The sequence below is a fragment of the Myxocyprinus asiaticus genome, chromosome 6, assembly GCF_019703515.2.
Source record: "Myxocyprinus asiaticus isolate MX2 ecotype Aquarium Trade chromosome 6, UBuf_Myxa_2, whole genome shotgun sequence".
Classification (NCBI taxonomy): Eukaryota; Metazoa; Chordata; class Actinopteri; order Cypriniformes; family Catostomidae; genus Myxocyprinus; species Myxocyprinus asiaticus.
The window spans coordinates 49,367,579-49,389,433 of record NC_059349.1 but is presented as its reverse complement, the minus strand read 5'-3'; the positions used below and the strand labels follow the sequence as shown (position 1 = coordinate 49,389,433).

The window sequence follows — 21,855 nt, the reverse complement described above, 5'->3', positions numbered from 1 at the left end:
ACTGTCAAAACTGCAAGTTACTGTGCATTCAGAAAGTATTCCGACCCCTTCATTATTTTCATATTTTGTTTTGTTGTAGCCCTATGCTAAAATGCTTTAAATTATTTATTATTTTTTTCTCATCAATCCACACTCCATACCCCATAATGACAAAGCAAAAAACATATTTTTGATAACTTTGCAAATGTATTAAAAAGAAAAAACTGAAATATCACATTGACATAAGTATTCAGACCCTTAACTCAGTACTTAGTTGAAGCACCTTTGGCAGCGATTACAGCCTTGAGTCTTTTTGGGTATGATGCGACAAGCTTTGCACACCTGGATTTGGGGATTTTCTGCAATTCTTCTCTGCAGATCCTTTCAAGCTCTGTCAGGTTGGATGGGGACCGTCAGTGGACAGCCATTTTCAGATCTCTCCAGAGATGTTCGATTGGGTTCAAGTTCGGGCTCTGGCTGGGCCACTCAAGGACATTCACAGAGTTGTCCCTAAGCCACTCTTGCGTTGTCTTGGCTGTGTGCTTAGGGTCATTGTCCTGTTGGAAGGTGAACCTTCGGCCAAGTCTGAGGTCCTGAGCACTCTGGACCTGGTTTTCATTAAGGATATCTCTGTATTTTGCTGCGTTTAGCTTTACTTCAACCCTGACCAGTCCCCCAGTCCCTGCTGCTGAAAAACACCCCCACAGCATGATGCTACCACCACCATGCTTTACCGTTGGGATGGTATTGCGCAGATGATGAATTGTGCCTTGTTTCCTCCAGACATGATGCTTGGAATTGAGGTCAAACAGTTAAATCTTCGTTTCATCAGACCAGATAATCTTGTTTCTCACAGTCTAAGTCCTTTAGGTGCTTTTTTATGCATCTTGCACTGAGGAGAGGCTTCCGTCTGGCCACTCTGCCATAAAGCCCAGATCGTTGGGAGTGTTGCAGTGATGGTTGTCCTCCTGCAAGTTTCTCCCATCTCCACACATGATCTCTGGACCACCGGGTTCTTGGTCACCTCTCTTACCAAGGCCCTTCTCCCCCGATTGCTCAGTTTGTCCGGACAGCCAGCTCTAAGAAGAGTCCTGGTTGTTCCAAACTTCCATTTAAGAATTATAGAGGCCACTATTCTCTTTGGAACCTTCACTTCAGCCTTCCCAAGATCTGTGCCTCGACACAAACCTTTCTCTGAGCTCTGCAGCCAGTTCCTTTGACCTCATGGCTTGGTTTTAGCTCTGATATGTATTTTCAGCTGTGAGACCTTATATAAACAGGTGTGTGCTTTTCCAAATCATGTCCAATCAATTGAATTTGCCACAGGTAGACTCCAATCAAAGTGTAGAAACATCTCAAAGATGATCCAGAGAAATGGGATGCACCTGAGCTAAATTTCAAGTGTCATAGCAAAGAGTCTGAATACTTATGTCAATGTGGTTTTCTTTTTAATAAATTTGGAAAGTTATCAAAAATTTGTGTTAAAAAAAATGTCATTTTGGGGTATGGAGTGTAGATTGATGTGAAAGAAAAAATATATATTTTAGCATAAGGCTGCAACATAACAAAATGTGAAAAAATGAAGGGGTCTGAATACTTTCTGAATGTTCTGTATATGTGGGTTGATTAAAAAAAAATTCTGTTCAGACTGCAGTCGTTTTGCCAGCATGTCCACATTAGTTTTAATAGTAACGATGCAAACTTGTATATGTTCACAGTGCGTGAGTGTTTAACAATTAATGTTTTGCCATTGATTATGTTTTTTCATGAGTATCCAAATATGAACACATTCGTCACAGATAATAGCATAAAAAATGGGAGAGGTAGCATATGCAATGTATGTTGCTGCTAGGGTTAACAGGAAGTCCCGTATCTTAGTTGAAATTACGACGCCTATTGTCCTGTATTTTAGTGGGCAGCAAAACGTCCCGTATTGTAGGCTTTGTGTCCCATTTTGAAGCATGCTAAAAGGGTGGTATGGCGAGATGCTTGAAGGGGACACCTGTCCTGTATTTAAGCGCTTAAAATGCTGAATCGTCCCGTATTAGCTTGAGACATTTAATACATTATCGCATTGTGATGGCTCACAACCAGTGTGGGTTACTCTGCCTTCACTCTTCTCTTTGGGTGGGTAAAGCCAATGTCTGTATTATTGCAAAAGAGTTTTGCACTGCTTTGGTTGCCCTGTACCAAATACATGACATATAGGTGCATTCCATTCAGAAGAGATCATCCCTATGTCCTGTTCCCCTCAAAGACTTAACCTTCCACTGTGACAGCTTTAGAGGGATAAGAGGTGTAATAAAACAGTCATTTTGAACTCGTGTTTTAAATGGATAGTTCACCCCAAAATGAAAATTCTCATTTACTCACCCCAATGCCATCCCAGATGTGTACTGAACAAGACTTTCACCCACTGTTGCAATTGTGTATATGGTTGAGTGACAATAAAGGGATTTGATTTGATTTCTTTTTTCTGCTGAACACAAACAAAGATTATTAGCACTGTAGCTTCTCACGATGCAAGTGAATGGAAAATTTGAAGCTCCAACACACATAAAGGCAGCATAAAAGTAATCCAGATGACTCCAGTGGTTAAATCTATGTCTTCAGAAGTGAAATGATAGGTGTGGGTGAGAAACAGATCAATATTTAAGACCTTTTTTACTATCAATCTCCACTTTCACTTTCACATTCCTCTTCTTTTGTTTTTGATTTGCATATTGCCACCTACTGGGCAAGAAGGAGAATTTATAGTAAAAAAGGACTTAAATATCTGTTTCTCACCCACACCTATCAATTCCACAGAAATGCCACCCACATCATGGAAAAATAAAAAGTTTTAACCAAAGGAACAAAACCCCCTTTTAAATTCTGTATTATAGTAGTATAATGCCGTCCAGACCACTAGTGGGTGCTGCTTGCTCACACAGCGCTGACTGGAGTGCTGATTGCAGACTATATTTTCAAACGCAACCTTTAAGGTTTAGTAATTTGCAAGGCCATATTGAGATTTCAATCTTAATTCAGTCAATCGTGCCAATTTATTTCTGGATTGTGCATTTGAATTTGAAAGTGTGTTACTAATTAATTAATAAACCATTGGTTTTTCATATCAGCATTTTCTAACCGATATGCTGATGATTATAATTAGGTCAATAATTGTCTGATAAAAATTGGTGCATCCTTAATTGTTTTTCTTTCGAAATGCCCTGAGAAAGCATAATTTATGCCGTGTTGAAAATCCTCCCCTACCTAATTTCACAACTTTTACCATAGGGCCTACCATAGACTCTGATTACACAAGAGGTGGTATAATAAAAAGAAAACCAACAAATACAGTCGATGCCTATGCATCTTTGATGCTTGGCCCCTAATAATGAAAAGCTCAATATTTAGTCAGTTTAATTCTCTCTCTCTTTCTTTCCAGACTGGACTACAGTGGACCTTCGCGAGAGTTTTTCTTCCTGCTGTCTCAGGAGCTGTTTAACCCATACTACGGCCTGTTTGAATACTCCGCTAATGACACATACACTGTACAGATCAGCCCCATGTCTGCGTTTGTCGAAAACCATTTGGAATGGTAATACTCTTTAGAAATTCCACCTTTGTGAAATGAGAAAGCACCTGAATTCTCATGACAAAGAAATAAACAGTTCTTTCATTTGCCTCTGTTCTTATTTTCTTACTTGCTGCTTTTATTGCCAGTACTGTTTTGATTCATGGACCATATGTTGTTTGTTTCAGGTTCCGTTTCAGTGGTCGAATTCTTGGCCTGGCATTGATTCATCAGTATTTGTTGGACGCCTTCTTCACCCGCCCATTTTACAAAGCACTCCTCAGGCTGTGAGTGGATCAGAAACCTGTTTAAATGCATTCTACTACATTTGCAGTTCAGAGATCACAAAATTAACATGCAGTATATAGTAAATGTATTGTTGTCAACAAATTTAAATTACAAATTTAACCAATAGTGGATTTTGCCGATACGATAATTAAGGTGGTGGAAAAGGCCAATAATTATTACTCAACCGATAGTTTTTAAAATCGGTTTATAGAATGTTAACAAATACTTAGGCTTTTCTTACTATGATGGGCACAGACATAGAGGCTACAAGAGTCCCAAAATGAATGCAAACCCAGATGCAGTGTATGTTCACCCAAAATCCCCAATAATAACCAGAATTGTTTTTTTTTACTTTTAACTGTAAACAAGCCCAAAACACACAAGTGACTCTTAAATGACAGAAACTTGGCTCCATTACAATGCACTATATTTAAGTATTTACCAAATTAACCCTTGTTCTAGCCTATATGTTCACTAGATGAGGTTTTTTTATTATTATTATTATTCAGAAGATGTTAAGTTGGATGCACGAATTATGTGCTGACGGGGCACGTTTCCATTTAGTCACAGTTTTCTTTGCATGCCCTCACTTCAGTTTAGAACACTTGATTATCTATCAAAATAATAAAATATGCATTGAAATGAAAATAATAATATGAAAATTGTCAATGATGAAAGATTTAGATACAGCAAATCCCCATGTGATTGTTAATCACAAATTTAAAAAAAACTATCGGCAACTAGCGGTATAGATTTTTGCCGATAAACGATAGTTCCAAAAAACAATTTCTGATGCTGATTAATGATGAAAGATTTAGATATAGCAAATCCCCATGTATTTGTTAAATACAACAAGAAAAAAAACTATTGGCAACTTTTGGTATAGATTTTTGCCGATAACAGAAAGTTCCAAAAATCAACTATCAGTACCGATTAATCGGTAAAACCGATATATCGTCTACCTCTGTAATGCTGATTTATTTGCTGTAGCGTGATTAAAAAAATAAAAAATATGCCCGTTTTCTCTTAGTAATTCAAATGTTGAAAAACGTTCACCCTTATGCAATTTAATGAGAGCAAATTAGATTTGCTCAGTAAATTATCAATTTGCATTATTCATTTACAAGGATTTTGGTAGATTTTGGAACAGACACAAAGGACAGATAACACTTCTGTTAACTGGCCAAGTGGACACAGTTATCTGCGTATAATACCGATAATCTCAAAATGGGAAAAAATCAGCCGTTATACAGATCAATTCATCTGAATGCATGAATTTCTGTAGTATATTAGGTTTAAAAGGTGTTCATTGTTACTCTACTTTCTTTTCAGAGCCACAGATCTCAGTGACCTTGAGTACCTGGATGAGGAGTTCCACCAGAGCTTACAGTGGATGAAGGACAATGACATCACAGATGTGCTGGATCTCACCTTCACTGTCAATGAGGAAGTGTTTGGCCAGGTGGGAGAAGCCTGTGTAATCCTAAGCCTTTTGAAAGTAAATAACCCTCAAAAATATGTTTGTTGAGATGGGGTGTACGTGTGTCAGGTGACAGAGCGAGAGCTGAAGTCTGGCGGGACAAACGTGCAGGTGACAGAGAAGAATAAGAAGGAATATATAGAGCGGATGGTGAAGTGGAGAGTGGAGAGAGGTGTGGTGCAGCAGACACAAGCTCTGGTCAGAGGATTTTATGAGGTAAACATCTTAATTGTCTGTTTTACCATCTCTACATCTCTACCTGCTCGCTGATACCAACCATTTAACTTTGACTTGAATGTACAGGTGGTAGACTCTCGTCTCGTGTCAGTGTTTGATGCCAGAGAGCTGGAGTTGGTTATAGCTGGAACAGCAGAGATTGATTTGAATGACTGGAGAAACAACACAGAGTACAGAGGAGGTCAGAGCACACAAATACACAATGTCATACTCACGCAAATATACAATTACATGCACAAATACTCTTACACATAAAAAAAAAACACTTTACATAAACATCAATCTCTTACCAGAAGAACCACTTCTGACAGGAAATACAGATATGTACTAATCAGTCAGGTCTATGGGTAATTTTTGTTTTGTGAAGTGTCACTGTCTGCTCACTGTCAGGTTATCATGATGGGCACATCGTCATCCGGTGGTTCTGGGGTGCAGTAGAGCGCTTCAATAATGAGCAGAAACTGCGCCTGCTGCAATTTGTGACGGGCACCTCCAGCGTGCCATACGAGGGCTTCACAGCCCTGCGTGGGAGTAATGGCCTGCGACGCTTCTGCATCGAGAAATGGGGCAAGATCACATCTCTCCCGAGGTACAGTGACACACTCAGCTTTCACACTTTCAGTGTGCCGTGTTGATTTAAGATAGGGATTATAGAGCTTCCCTTCAGTAACAGTAATGTGATGTTTGACATACAAATTACAGTTCAAAATGGCAAATATCTAACAATGAAGTGAAAGAGCTTAGATTTCAGAATTGCTTCTCATACCACTGAGCATAGAATTCCTGCAATGTTTTCCCTAGTCGTAGACCTATATTGGCCAGGCCGATTAATGGGCATATATTTGATCATTTTGAGGTTATTGGCATTGGTGGACAAAAACTATGCACATTTTCTATTTTTAAATATTGTTAGTGAATTTTGAATAACAGTTGTGTGTTCATTTTAGCTATTTTGTGTACGTCTCATTTGCTAAATCACTAAATTTTATTATATACAGGTGCATCTCAATAAATTAGAATGTCGTGGAAAAGTTCATTTATTTCAGTAATTCAACTCAAATTGTGAAACTCGTGTATTAAATAAATTCAGTGCACACAGACTGAACTAGTTTAAGTCTTTGGTTCTTTTAATTGTGATGATTTTGGCTCACATTTAACAAAAACCCACCAATTCACTATCTCAAAAAATTAGAATACATCATAAGACCAATAAAAAAAAAACATTTTTAGTGGATTGTTGGCCTTCTGGAAAGTATGTTCATTTACTGTATATGTACTCAATACTTGGTAGGGGCTCCTTTTGCTTTAATTACTGCCTCAATTTGGCGTGGCATGGAGGTGATCAGTTTGTGGCACTGCCGAGGTGGTATGGAAGCCCAGGTTTCTTTGACAGTGGCCTTCAGCTCATCTGCATTTGTTGGTCTCTTGTTTCTTATTTTCCTCTTGACAATACCCCATAGATTCTTTATGGGGTTCAGGTCTGGTGAGTTTGCTGGCCAGTCAAGCACACCAACACCATGGTCATTTAACCAACTTTTGGTGCTTTTGGCAGTGTGGGCAGGTGCCAAATCCTGCTGGAAAATGAAATCAGCATCTTTAAAAAGCTGGTCAGCAGAAGGAAGCATGAAGTGCTCCAAGATTTCTTGGTAAACGGGTGCAGTGACTTTGGTTTTCAAAAAACACAATGGACCAACACCAGCAGATGACATTGCACCCCAAATCATCACAGACTGTGGAAACTTAACACTGGACTTCAAGCAACTTGGGCTATGAGCTTCTCCACCCTTCCTCCAGACTCTAGGACCTTGGTTTCCAAATGAAATACAAAACTTGCTCTCATCTGAAAAGAGGACTTTGGACCACTGGGCAACAGTCCAGTTCGTCTTCTCCTTAGCCCAGGTAAGACGCCTCTGACGTTGTCTGTGGTTCAGGAGTGGCTTAACAAGAGGAATACGACAACTGTAGCCAAATTCCTTGACATGTCTGTGTGTGGTGGCTCTTGATGCCTTGACCCCAGCCTCAGTCCATTCCTTGTGAATTTCACCCAAATTCTTGAATCGATTTAGCTTGACAATCCTCATAAGGGTGCTGTTCTCTCGGTTGGTTGTGCATCTTTTTCTTCCACACTTTTTCCTTCCACTCAACTTTCTGTTAACATGCTTGGATACAGCACTCTGTGAACAGCCAGCTTCTTTGGCAATGAATGTTTGTGGCTTACCCTCCTTGTGAAGGGTGTCAATGATTGTCTTCTGGACAACTGTCAGATCAGCAGTCTTCCCCATGATTGTGTAGCCTAGTGAATCAAACTGAGAGACCATTTTGAAGGCTCAGGAAACCTTTGCAGGTGTTTTGATTTGATTAGCTGATTGGCATGTCACCATATTCTAATTTTTTGAGATAGTGAATTGGTGGGTTTTTGTTAAATGTGGGCCAAAATCATCACAATTAAAAGAACCAAAGACTTAAACTACTTCAGTCTGTGTGCATTGAATTTATTTAATACACGAGTTTCACAGTTTGAGTTGAATTACTGAAATAAATGAACTTTTCCACGACATTCTAATTTATTGAGATGCACCTGTATATCATGGTTGTTAGGAGTAGATGATATAAGAATTAGACATAAAAAAAAATAATAATAATTATATGGCAATAGTCTTGAATTTTCTGGTTGATAGTGATGTCACAATATACACATTTATATATATATATATATATATATATATATATATATATATATATATATATATATATAAAGTGATTCAAAAACTGGAGAAAAAAATAAGTTATACTAATAATAATAATTAAAGTTCCTTTTTTTGTTTAATATAAATCCAAAGTAATGTTACCCCTTTCACAAATTTGAAAAACTTTTATTTTTATATTTGAACAGTCATGTACATGGCAATGAAACAACCTTATCAGTAAAGAACAAATTATTACAAATATTATTTTTATCTCTTTTACCTCCCCGGTATCGTTTTTCTTTATGGTTCAACTTAAGCGTTTGCTTTGATTCTGAAGCTCAGGGAGAGATGGTTCTCTCAGTCAAGGGACAGGCACATTTACATGCAAAAGTAACTAATGACGGATAAAAATAGACCATGAGGGATATTTTACAACTCATATCCATCATTATTTGCTGTGCAACCTCTGATTGGACCATGCATTCCCCCTAACATGCTGTGACATTTCGCATAACTGCAATATAGATTTACCAGTTCACACATCGCCCACCCCTAGTCAGTGTATTTATCAGCCATGCTGCCCTCTTGATATCAGCATTGGCCATTGGAAAAACCCATATTGGTTGACCCTTAGTTCATATTATCTGGAAAACCTATCAGGGAATTTTTAAATGTTGCTTTACAGGCCTGAAATAAATGATAGAAATGAATAAAATCTCAAAAAGTCAAGTGAATATACGTTTTTCTAGTTATGCCCAGCTCTAAAATTTGTCATTGTCTAAAAGTTACTCTTTGCGAGTACCGTCTCTTGATTTTTTAAATAGATAAATCATGAAAATGAATGGCTGTAAAGAAGTGGAAACCCTGTGGAGATCAATCCAAACGAGACTTGATCATAGAAATGTGTATTTAAACAAGTTGCTTATGTATTGTGTCTGCTTTCTCAGGGCACACACGTGCTTTAATCGTCTGGATCTTCCTCCGTATCCATCCTACACTATGTTGTACGAGAAACTGCTAATCGCTGTGGAAGAGACCAGCACTTTTGGCCTTGAATGAGGACTTTACACAAAACACATTTCTTCTTGTGACATACACTGTTTCTAATAATTATCTGTGTCCTTTGTTCGTTTCTTTCATTCGTTCAGGACACCTCTGCATGCGTATCTCACCTGTGCAGGTGTACAGTGTGTAACGGGTTTGTACAAATGAAGCTGTGTATGCAATAGTGAAAGAGAAGCCTTCAACCTGCTTTAACACTCAGGGCCTCGACCTCAACTGGAGTCTCTTTTCAGTTCACACATGATCATTTCACCGTCGAACGTCATGGATTCACTCACGGCCAGCTGTGTTTTCTGTTGTTGCAGTTATAAAATGTTGAGAATTGTAAAGTTAAAGGGATAGTTCACCCAAAAATGAAAATTCTGTCATAATTTACTCACCCTCCTGTCGTTCCAAACCTGTATGACATTTTGTCTTCTTCTGTGGAACACAAAAGGAGATGTTTGGTGAAATGACAACCTCACCATTCACTTATATCGAATGCCAAAAAAACTAAAAAATAATGATATAATGAACGTGAATAGAGACTTATGTGTTCCACAGAAGAAGAAAAAAAGTCATACAGGTTTGGAACGACATGAGGGTGAGAAAATGAAGTCATCATTTTTATTTAAGGGTGAACTGTTTCTTTGTAAACCAAAATTGGTGCACTGACAATATTTGCTTGAGGAAGCAGGTGGCGTAATTACTGTAAATTTGTGCACTAGTGCAAAGTTCACATAATCTCACAAACACTATAATGAACACTGAGGATGACTGCATCATCACAGGAAATGACAAAACAAACTCATGTCACTTTGCAGGAGTCAAAGGAGGATTGTAACAGAAAGACTGGCGAGCATTGGTTTGAAACTTTATTTATCATGTACTAATCAATGGATTCTTGTTTTAAATCACAATTATCATAATAATCAAAATTCTTATGAAAGCATTAAAAACAAGGGATGGAAACTGTCAGCTTAACAGGGTGTTAATGGCTACATGCTCATGTGTTGTTCATGATGTTTGATTAATTGTTGACTGATGGTAGTTTTCCATGAATTAATATTTGTTTGATGCTTAGATGTGTTCAAAAACAGTGTCCCATGTCCTCACCTGCCACACTGGTAGGATGATTAAAGTTTCCTTTAAAAAACTGCTGTGCAATGCAACAAAATCACAGCCAATTAGAACATATTTAATGTTTAATATACGTTCAGCTGAGCGAAGAAAGACGAAATGTCATGTCACTTGTCACAATTGTGACTAGATGGGAGGGGATTGAATTTAATGCTTCTCAACTGTGTAAAGTGGTTTGCAGACAGGAAGTCATTCTTTTCCAGTGGAAGTTGGTGATTTTAATTTACGTAAATGATAATGACCTTTGCTAATGCGTTCTTGGCACGTCCTGTGCATGACAGTTTAACAGTTTACATGATCTGTCAGATACCGTAGGCATTATGGAGAAGTTAAAGGAATAGTTCACCCAAACAATGAAAATTCTCTCATCATTTACTCACCTTCATACCATCCCAAATGTGTATGACTATTCAGGCCATTATTGCAACGATTAATGATTAGCTCTTAACTGACAATTCAGTTTGTGCCTGGAGTTAAGAGGTTGTTTTAAACATGTGCTTACTAAAAATAAAGAAAAGCTTCTTTTAAAAATACCTCTAAATGACCTTCACTGAATTACAGGAAACACTACTTGAGGATTTTTTAGTTTAATTCAGTAAAAAAAAAAAAATCACAGCAAAAAAAAATCTATTGTTATCGTGTGTTTTTGTCTTGTTTTCCGTTTAAAAATATCTAACAATCCTTAAAACAAGATACATTTACCTGAGAAGAAACATTTAAGATATTTCTTAAGTGTTTTTTATATATAAGTGTATTTTAAAAATGTTTATATATATATATATATATATTATATATATATATATTTTTTTTTTGCCAGTGCTTTAAGACAAAATACCCTTAAATTCGAGATTATATTCAACTTTCTCTGAAAACACATTTTAAAACTTCCTCAGTAGGCTATAGCTCCTCAAGTAAATGTACCTTGTTTTAAAGGAAGTTTATGAATTTATATGGGAAAACAAGCCAAGAAAGACAGTTTGTTGCAGTGTACAATGAGCTAAGACTACCCTCTCTCACCTTTTTGTTCACTTGATTTCAATCCATATTTTACTCACAAATACAAACTCTCTCTTCTTAATAGAGCCCTCCTAAGCTTCTCCTTCCACCTTCTGGGCAGGGAGGAGAATTTATGGTAAAAAAGGACTTAAATATTGACCTGTTTCTTACCCACACCTATCGTATCGCTTCTGAAGACATGGATTTAACCACTGGAGTCGTATGGATTACTTTTATGCTGCCTTTAAAGTTTTGGACCCTGTTGACTTGCATTGTGAGGACCTACAGAGCTGAGATATTCTTCTAAAAATCTTCATGTGTGTTCAGCAAAAGGAAGAAAGAAATGAGAGAATTTTCATTTTTGGGTGAACTATCCCTTTTAATAGAAACTATGAGTAAGTAAATTTGATTAATAAAGTAAAAAGAAAACTGATTTGTTACCATAATGGACATATTTTCAAAACCTATGGCCAGTTGTGCAGCCAACCAAAAACTTCAGGCACAGACTTGTTGCTCATCTGGCCGCAAATCAGCAACTCTCTTTAAAATGAATGACTTCCGATTGCTGCAATTTGTTGTCAGTGGGAACACACCACAAGTCTTTAAGTTACTTCAAACTTGCCGTAATTTTCACCCATTTCTCCAATGTCTGTGAAATATGTTTTTATATATATACAGTGCATCCGGAAAGTATTCACAGCGCTTCACTTTTTCCACATTTTGTTATGTTACAGCCTTATTCCAAAATGGATTAAATTCATTATTTTCCTAAAAATTCTACAAACAATACCCCATAATGACAACGTGAAAGAAGTTTGTTTGAAATCTTTGCAAATTTATTAAAAATAAATAAAATAAAAAAAATCACATGTATTCACAGCCTTTGCTCAATTCTTTGTTGAAGCACCTTTGGCACCAATTACAGCCTCAAGTCTTTTTGAGTATGATGCTACAAGCTTGGCACACCAATTTTTGGGCAGTTTCTCCCATTCTTCTTTGCAGGACCTCTCAAGCTCCATCAGGTTGGATGGGGAGCGTCGGTGCACAGCCATTTTCAGATCTCTCCAGAGATGTTCAATCGGGTTCAAGTCTGGGCTCTGGCTGGGCCACTCAAGGACATTCACAGAGTTGTCCCGGAGCCACTCCTTTGTTATCTTGGCTGTGTGCTTAGGGTCGTTGTCCTGTTGGAAGATGAACCTTCGCCCCAGTCTGAGGTCCAGAGCGCTCTGGAGCAGGTTTTCATCAAGGATGTCTCTGTACATTGCTGCATTCATCTTTCCCTCGATCATGACTAGTCTCCCAGTTCCTGCCACTGAAAAACATCCCCACAGCATGATGCTGTCACCACCATGCTTCACTGTAGGGATGGTATTGGCCAGGTGATGAGCGGTGCCTGGTTTCCTCCAGACATGACGCTTGCCATTCAGGCCAAAAGAGTTCAATCTTTGTTTCTCGTGGTCTGACAGTCCTTCAGGTGCCTTTTGGCAAACTCCAGGTGGGCTGTCATGTGCCTTTTACTGACGATTGGCTTTCGTCTGGCCACTCTACCATACAGGCCTGATTGGTGGAGTGCTGCAGAGATGGTTGTTCTTCTGGAAGGTTCTCCTCTCTCCACAGAGAAATGCTGGAGCTCTGTCGGAGTGACCATCAGGTTCTTGGTCACCTCCCTGACTAAGGCCCTTCTCCCCCGATCGCTCAGTTTGGCCGGGTGGCAAGCTCTAGGAAGAGTCCTGGTGGTTCCAAACTTCTTCCATTTACGGATGATGGAGGCCACTGTGCTCATTGGGACCTTCAATGCTGCAGAAATTTTTCTGAACCCTTCCCCAGATCTGTGCCTCGATACAATCCTGTCTCAGAGGTCTACAGACAATTCCTTGGACTTCATGGCTTGGTTTGTGCTCTGACATGCACTGTTAACTGTGGGACCTTATATAGACAGGTGTGTGCCTTTCCAAATCATGTCCAATCAACTGAATTTACAACAGGTGGACTTCAATCAAGTTGTAGAAACATCTCAAGGATGATCAGTGGAAACAGGATGCACCTGAGCTCAATTTTGAGTGTCATGGCAAAGGCTGTGAATACTTATGTACATGTGATTTTTTTCGTTTTTTATTTTTAATAAATTTGCAAAGATTTCAAACAAACTTCTTTCATGTTGTCATTATGGGGTATTGTTTGTAGAATTGAGGAAAATAATGAATTTAATCCATTTTGGAATAAGGCTGTAACATAACAAAATGTGGGAAAAAGTGAAGCGCTGTGAATACTTTCCGGATGCACTGTATATATATTTTGCTTTTGTATGTTCTTATATGGTTTTTTTATGACTTGGAATGACGATGGTGATGAGGGGATTTTAAGAAATGTCACACAAAGATAAATTGTGCACGCAGTTCTGTGTTTCAACTATATGTGTGTGTTATGACAAGAGAAAGGATAGTGAGATATTATGGGATAGTTTCAGAGTATTTATTTATTCAAAAAAGGAAATTGCTTCAAACTTTTTCTGAAATGTAAGAGTGGTTTATTGATGGCTATATTACTGTGCTGAAGTTTTCATCATTGTTCATGTTTACATTTTCAGATGACATGATGTGAATGTGTGTATTATTCATGAAGATCGTCATGAATTGTCTTAACATGATGCCACTTTAAATGTGCATGTGTTTTTGTGTACTCTCAAACTAAATTCATCTTTTTAAATTTATCTTGTAGTATTGCCTTAAAAGGCATTAGTTCATCCAACAATGGAAACTGTCCTCATTTAGTCACCCTCTTTTGTTCCAAATGTAACACGGTAGTTTGAATTTCCGGAAGTGTGGATGAGTTTTTAGAGCTATTTATGAGGGGAAGATTTTCAGTGAATATATTCTTAAAATTCAGTCTTTTCCTAACACAAAGCTAACCAATGGCTCCAGAAGACTTGTAAAATAGGGCACAGGTTGGATAGGCAACTTTTATGATACTTTTATGATGGGTTTGAAATGACATGTGGGTGAGTAAATGATGTCAGAAATTATGTTTTTGGGTGAACTTTTCCTTTAATGAACTGAAAGAGTGGCTTGATTGTCTCAGAAATATTGCTAAAAAAGAAACAATAGCAAAATGTGATTAATTCTGCTTAAGATATTAAGAATGTAGAGAAAAGGCATTTGTATTACCAATCCCTATTTAGAAATTATAAAATATATATCAAATGTGTACATAATTGCTAAAACAGCCAATCTATGTAAGATCCTAAATATAAAAGTGACGCATCAGTTCAACAACAAACAGTTCCTCTCTCTTTTTTTTTTTTTTTTAAACGTCTTCATATTACTATTTATGTAATCATAGTCCAAAAAGGTATGTATGAAATGTATATAACTTTATTATAAAAAATGTTACATTGTTGGCAGACTTTATTTATCAAAACCTTTTACACTAGCAGCGTTCTGGGAATGTGACAAATTAAGAGACAGTTCTGGAACATTACTGCCTATTTCAAAACATCAAAATGTGCTTTAAGAACTTGGCTTTCTGGGAAATACTGAAAGATTTGGCTCCTGCTTCCAAATCAGACACATACACTAGTCTGCATGTGTCTTTTAACACTTTAAGCAATGTCTATGAAAGAAAATATGGGGGACATGTACAAATGTTTTGAATTGTGCATAGGCTCTGTATATAGCATCACACTGTTAACGAATGTCAATAAACAACCACTTTCTAATGCATGGCCTGAACTTACTCACAAACTGTTGGATAAGGTCAAAAATCTTTCTAAATCTGAAAACATTGTACACAACACTTGTGAGGGGGGACATGTATAGCGTACATTGACTTGTGGTTTAACCTCATGAGACCCGAAGCGTGACTTCTGTGTGCATTTCCTATTTCCTTTTTTGATTTGTAACTTGCAGCACCTAATAAACATGCAAAAAAAAAAAGAAAAAAGAAATTCTAGACCAAATAGTTTTCCTAAAAATGTATGTCCACATATGTGGACATAGGGACTAAGTTATTACATTTTAAATAATACCAAGCTATACATTATAGAAAGTCAGATTTTTTTTCATCAAAGTGTTTGTTTCCAGTAGTGTTGGTTATTCATGTTTTTGAGACGTTACAAACATTACATCAGAAATTAGCATAAATAATAATGATACAAAGTAATGGCCAGTATCATCCAATCACTTTCATTATACAGTATAAATTCTTAATCTATGTACTGACATTGTCCTGTGTCTGCCAAACATGTTGAGTGGTCCAAACATCATCTGCAGCCTGAAACTGAACTTTTGGTCGGATTTTAGGAGTGAATGCACTTAGCTGCATAGAGAGTTATAGGATGCTCCCTTGCTCCCTATTTAGTGAACGACTTAACCTCCAGTGTGCTGTCTGTCTGCACTGGTTTCAGAACAGTTCAAAATGCACCTGATTTTCATCCTAACTCCATATAAAGCCTCTGAAAGCAACATTTTTAGCTTTTGGATGAACCCATTGATTCTCAATATGATAATGCACAGTAAATATATAGGATTTCTAAGGAAAAAATGTGCTAAAGTCCACATTAGTGTACATTCTGTTCAGCAGTATGGTGTTTGCCGATAAATCTCTAATCTTTTGACAAACCGGTTTCAATGTAAAAACGTAAGTTTCTTACCAGATGCAGTTTTGATGCCGTTTCTCCCAAAGACAAACTCCGCTGTGATCGGCGCCATGTTGTTTTGTCACATGACTCTGCACGTCGAAAGATCAACCCTTTACTGACAGCCCGGAGTCTCCTGAACTGAGATCAGTCGGCCTTAATGAATTTAAATTATGCGCTGCATGTAGCGAAGCCAAAATACAACGCGTGTGTACGCTAGGTCGCACAAGGTTATAGGTCTTTTCCTTCAGCCCATCATTACTCCATTTAGTGTTTTCACAGTTTTCTTCAATTCCGTGATATTCAAGAGAACATCCGGCCAACTGAAATGCACTAAAACAAGCCAGAAAGCACATCCGTAATCATAGTAACATCTGTAATAAATTCTCCTCACAGATTAATACAAAGAAGTCCTGACATATAATGAATGGTTTAATCTTTCATTGGCTAAACATTGGGATATAATATAGTACACACAAAATATTCCAAAACTGGATAAAAACAGATTGGAAGGACATATTTCCATGGATATTTTGGCAGATGAAAGCGAGGACAGATGGTCCCCAGAGCTCTGTGGAATATCAGGATATTTTTGGAGCAGGGTGGTTTTAGGGATGAAGATGGGATTTTAAAGGGCTTGAGAGAAGAAGGAAAGTTTGAAACATGCGGCCCAAACTCAACGGCAGATATTTAGTCAGATTTGAAATTGATTCATTCTGAAGATGGCTATAGTGACTATGGCTATAGTTCTCTGGCCTCAGTCTTTCAGCCAATAAACTAATGAGAAAAGATGTAGATCATGAGAGAGAGTGAGAAAGAGAAATTGAGAGAGAGAGAGGGTGGAAGAAGTTTGAGGACACTGTGTGGCTAAATTTGGTTACTGTTTTATTTGGATGGAGTGCTCACTCCTGTGAATTTAGGTCATTCATACATATTGGTCATGTTGAGCCGACACGTTACCCTGAATTGAGTTAAGATTACATTTTGTCCAATGAAATAAGAAAAAACTAACCGAAGTCCCAAGGGTGCCACAGTGAATGCACCTGTTTTTCTACAAATGTTGCACCTACTGGTTAGAATTGGAACCACTAAATCTAAACTAGTTGTTATTGACTAAATGTTCAAAGAATTGCAGTATTATGGTTTAATTGTGCACTTTATAATTCTAGTTTTCATGTTGTACACACATTAACTTTTAAAGTAAAGCAGCTTTAGGTTGTACACACACACATATATATATATATATATGAAGTTACTCTTTAGATTCCGTCTTGTTGAAAATCTCGATGGTCTCGCCATCTCTCAGCTTCAAGAACACTTGATGGAGGCGCCATCTAGTGACAAAAGAGCTTGAGACGTTTACAAGTTCAAACCAATGAGGACAGTACTGCATTGCTTTGCGAGCTTAAAAACATCTCTGATCTGGTATTTCAAGAGGTAAAAACAGAGTACCTGTTTATGAGAGTGTCTCTCGTGGAAGTTGTGTAGAGATAACCACCAGTCCTTGAGCCGGTAACGGGGATCTTTATCTATAATGGACAAATACGAGGATTAATAAAATGCAGAACAGTAGTAGAGCAACTGTGCATATCCAGTTTCATTTTTTCTTATAGAAAACTCTTATGTTGTTTGAGCCAAGCTGTTTTTAGAACATAATAGCTGGTTTGTTGCTGATCCAAAGTGGCCTACAAGCTCTAACCAGCTTAACCAAGATGTTCTAACAGGTTGATTTTGGTTCCACCGGCTGGTAGTCCGGCTAATCAACCATCTAGACCAGCTCAAAACTATGCAAAAGCAGCCACCATCTTCAGCTGATGCTTAGACCCTGACCTGAGCGCTGCTGTGGTCCATGCGGTTGTGTCGGTCAGATAAATGGATGTTGTGGATCTTCAGAGGAGGAGCGCCTAGACTGGCCATGGCAGTCGAATTATTGTTTAGCTCTTCCAGGGCGAGACGGTAGTACTCTGATTTAGCAAAATTCTCTGAAAGAGAACAAATGTGCTGATCATTTGTAAAACACTGTTCCAACAGGTAATTTGACCTGTAATGATGCACCTGCACTGATGACTCACTCTGCATCAGGTAATACATCATAGCACAGCTGCTGCCGGTCACCATGGTGATGAACAAAGTCATCTGCTGCAGGTGACTGATCAATCGACTCATCTTCACTTCAGCTGGAGAAACTCTGTATGGAAATCTGCACCTTCGATTTTATGGAAGTATATTAATGACAAATGTCTTTGAAACGAAAACCACGCTGAATTGCACTAACTGAAAAATAAATGCATCAACAGTGCTGCAATTTTTGGGAGATGCAATTCTGTATGGTTGTATATTTAAGCTATGAATATTTCAACTGAAAAAAAAATTTCATTATTAAAAATGTAATAATAAATATTTACCTTCCAAAGTTTAGTTCCAAGATATTGTGTTTTTTTTTATCATTATTATTCTACAGGTAATTATATTATATTTCACTTTGCAAATTTGCCTCTAAAATTTCAGTGGTTAAAATTAGGTTGGAAATCCAACAGTGGTGAAGCCTAGTAGCAGCAAGCAGGGACTTTTAGAACACCACAAAAGAACAGTTAATAACGTTCTTTTTTAAATGACAGTATTCTGCGCTAAGGCGTGGGGGAAGTACCAATGGCAGCGTTGCCAGATCTCACAAGAGAAGCAAGAAATCTGGTCTGGAAAATCAAGCTCAAAATAAGCCACTTGCCTCAAAATAAACAAAAAGTTAGCGATTTATCAAAATAGAGTTAAGTACAATTTTAATTAAAGATCTGCTTCTGAGTCACAGCTCGGCAGCATCAAATCTGTATTAATACATCATATCTATCAATAATTCAGTGAAGACTTGGAAACAACTGAGAGAAGTACTTTTTACCTCTAATAATGTTTTCCTTGTATCTGAATTAGCCGTGCATGTATATGTAGTAATTATACATAGTTGTTAAAAAGGTCTTCTTTCACAGAATACAACATCCACAACGGACAATTAGGCAAAGAATTGTGTGATGCAGCAGTTTCATGAAAAATTATCAGAACAAAATTAACTGGTTATAACTGGTTTCCAGCATTTAAAAATAAGTTTTCACTCCAGAACAACTGAAAATCACTTTGTTACGGTTTTCGGTTATGTTCTGCTAAAAATGTAGCTCATTTTTGGTTTTCGTTCCAGCAAGTTTCTAATCAAATTTTAACCACTTAAATTTAAGAGGCGAATTTGCAAAGCGAAATATGATGGACCGAATATTACCTGTCGAATAATAAAGACGAAATGAAAAAAAAAAAAAAAAAACTGAATATTTTGGAACTGAACTTTGGAAGGTGAATATTTATTATTGAATTTTGAATGATGAAATTTTGTGTGAAAGGTTTTTTAATTGAAATATTCACAGCTTAAATGTCCAACCATATAAAACTGCACCCCCCAAAATGCAAGCACTGTTAATGCAATGTATTTATTTTTTATTTAGTGCAATTTGGCAAGCTTTTTCTTTTTCAAAGACATTTGTCATTAAAATACTTCCATACTATAAGACAGCAGTGATGGTGATGAACTTAAATGACCTTGAAAATACAAACTGGGTTGTTTTCACAAGGGGTGTAGGAATGGTTGTAACAAGATGGTATTACCATGGTCCTTTGGTATATTCAGTGCATGGCTCCAAAAACTTAAGCCACACTTACAACTGAGTGTTGTTGACTTGGATAACAAAATATCAAACCAAGTAGCATCTGCAAACAAAAGATGTTAGAGTTTCACTTTTATCAGCCTTTTTGCAATTACTTTTAACCAACTGGTCCCAATGTGACTTTAGTGGATGTATACTCACCGGCCACTTTATTAGGTACACCTGTACATCTAATTATTCATGCGATTATCTAATCAGCCAATCGTGTGGCAGCAGTGCAGTGCATAAAGTCATGCAGATACGGGTCAGCAGCTTCAGTTAATGTTCACATCAACCATCAGAATGGGGAAATAGTTTTATCTCAGTGATTTTGACCGTGGCATGATTGTTAGTGCCAGATGGGCTGGTTTGAGTATTTCTGTAGCTGCTGATCTGCTGGGATTTTCATGCACAACAGTCTCTAGAATTTACTCAGAATGGTGCCAAAAACAAAAAACATCCAGTGAGCGGCAGTTCTGTGGATGAAAACGCTTTGTTGATGAGAGAGGTCAACAGAGAATGGCCAGACTAGTTCGAGCTAACAGAAAAGCTATGGTAACTCAGATAACCACTCTGTACAGTTGTAGTGAACAGAAAAGGAGTGGTGGTGGCGTAGTGGGCTAAAGCACATAACTGCTGGTTCGATCCCCACAGCCACCACCATTGTGTCCTTGAGCAAGGCACTTAACTCCAGTTTGCTCCAGGGAAACTGTCCCTGTAATAAGTACACTGTAAGTCACTTTGGATAAAAGTGTCTGCCAAAATGCATAAATGTAAAAGCATCTCAGAATGCACAACATGTCGAAACTTAAGGCGGAAGGGCTACAACAGCAGAAAACCACGTTTGGTTCCACTTCTGTCAGCCAAGAACAGAAAACTGAGGCTGAAGTGGGTCTAACATTTGTGTACCTCAGCAGAAATCCAGATTTGTCAGACCAGGCAATGTTTTTCCAGTCTTAAACTGTCCAGTTTTGGTACGTGTTGTACGTTCAGAAATGCTTTTCTGCATAGCACTGTTGTAACACATGTTTTTGTGTTTACTGTCACCTGCCTGTCAGCTTGGACCAGTCTGGCCATTCTCCTCTGACATTAACAAGCCATTTTCGTCCACAGAACTGACGCTCACTGGATGTTTTTCACACCATTCTCTATATACTCTAGAGACTGTTGTGCGTGAAAATCCCAGGAGATCAGCAGTTACAGAAATACTCAAACCAGCCTATCTGGCACCAACAATCATGCCACAGTCCAAATCACTGAGATCACATTTTTTCCCCATTCTGATGGTTGATGTGAACATTAACTGAAGCTCCTGACCCGTATCTGCATGATTTTATACATTATTATACACTGCTGCCACACGATTGGCTGATTAGATAATCACATGAATAAGCAGATGTACAAGTGTTCCTAATAAAGTGGCCAGTGAGTGTATGATGAAATCAGTTACCCTCACAAGTGTCCTGGGACAGTAAACAGGTCACATCAGTACATCAATACATCAATGTCATAATTTTGAGCCGTTAATATATTGTTTTATCACTTAAAATCAAACAAATATCTCTGTGAAATGCTTTGCTTGAAAAGTGTCTTTCTTTAAAATAGATGCCACTTGGTTTGACATCCTATCAAATGCAATGGCATTAATACATTTATACGTGACCCCACTGTACAAATACATTTGGGAGCTATTTTTGCATGGTATTGAATAACATTTTCCTATACCATGGTGTTCACATGTTCCTGCAAACACCTTTAAAGAATACCATGGTACCTACAATTATGTCCATAATAACATAGTGGTACTATGGTACTTTACATTTCTAGCAGAATTTCTAGTCTTGGCACTAGCTTTAAATATCCGATATTCGTTAAAATATTTCAAGTGCCGCTTATAACATTATTAAAGACTCACCGTCACATTGATTATTTTATAAAACACAAACATCAGTGTGAGATGGACGCGGCCATCTTTGTTTCACTTTAAAAAAAAAAGAAAAGAAAAAAAGTGAATATAATTTTAAGAAACTGTTGAATAAACTGATTAAACCGTTAATATGCGACTAACTATACTTCAAAGAAAAAAAGTATGAATAGAGTAAATGCGTCGTTATTTAATTGAGAATGTGTTT

General features: G+C 37.6%; 2 protein-coding genes across 8 annotated transcripts in view; one reads left to right on the top strand and one right to left on the bottom strand.

The window, feature by feature from the left end:
* The window catches only part of LOC127443136 (E3 ubiquitin-protein ligase HECW1-like), a 77,888-nt gene extending 66,679 nt beyond the window's left edge, over positions 1 to 11,209 (top strand). For both annotated transcript variants that reach the window (XM_051701671.1, XM_051701670.1), the window contains 7 exons: positions 3,410 to 3,562; positions 3,727 to 3,825; positions 5,159 to 5,288; positions 5,376 to 5,522; positions 5,610 to 5,724; positions 5,934 to 6,132; positions 9,178 to 11,209. In XM_051701671.1, coding sequence (XP_051557631.1) covers positions 3,410 to 3,562; positions 3,727 to 3,825; positions 5,159 to 5,288; positions 5,376 to 5,522; positions 5,610 to 5,724; positions 5,934 to 6,132; positions 9,178 to 9,289 — 955 coding nt within the window. In that variant the 3' untranslated portion in view covers positions 9,290 to 11,209. The remainder of the gene's footprint in view (positions 1 to 3,409; positions 3,563 to 3,726; positions 3,826 to 5,158; positions 5,289 to 5,375; positions 5,523 to 5,609; positions 5,725 to 5,933; positions 6,133 to 9,177) is intronic.
* Positions 11,210 to 13,649: 2,440 nt separating this feature from the next.
* Positions 13,650 to 21,832, bottom strand: LOC127443185 (cytochrome c oxidase assembly factor 1 homolog). Of its 6 annotated transcripts, none has more exons than XR_007897604.1 (6): positions 21,639 to 21,828; positions 18,113 to 18,246; positions 17,871 to 18,022; positions 17,493 to 17,569; positions 16,056 to 17,374; positions 13,650 to 15,315 (listed from the first exon to the last, which is right to left on the bottom strand). XR_007897604.1 is itself a non-coding variant. In XM_051701771.1 (6 exons), exons 3-6 carry the CDS (start codon positions 18,204 to 18,206, stop codon positions 17,293 to 17,295), a joined length of 405 nt encoding a protein of 134 aa, XP_051557731.1. In that variant the 5' UTR covers positions 18,207 to 18,246; positions 19,620 to 19,787; positions 21,639 to 21,831; the 3' UTR covers positions 13,650 to 17,292. The 6 variants fall into 6 exon arrangements, 5 of the variants coding, with proteins under 5 accessions (XP_051557731.1, XP_051557733.1, XP_051557734.1 ...); XM_051701771.1 differs by adding an exon at positions 19,620 to 19,787 and having other exon boundaries at positions 13,650 to 17,374; positions 21,639 to 21,831; XM_051701773.1 differs by adding an exon at positions 19,686 to 19,787 and having other exon boundaries at positions 13,650 to 17,374; positions 21,639 to 21,831.
* Positions 21,833 to 21,855: the final 23 nt, after the last annotated feature.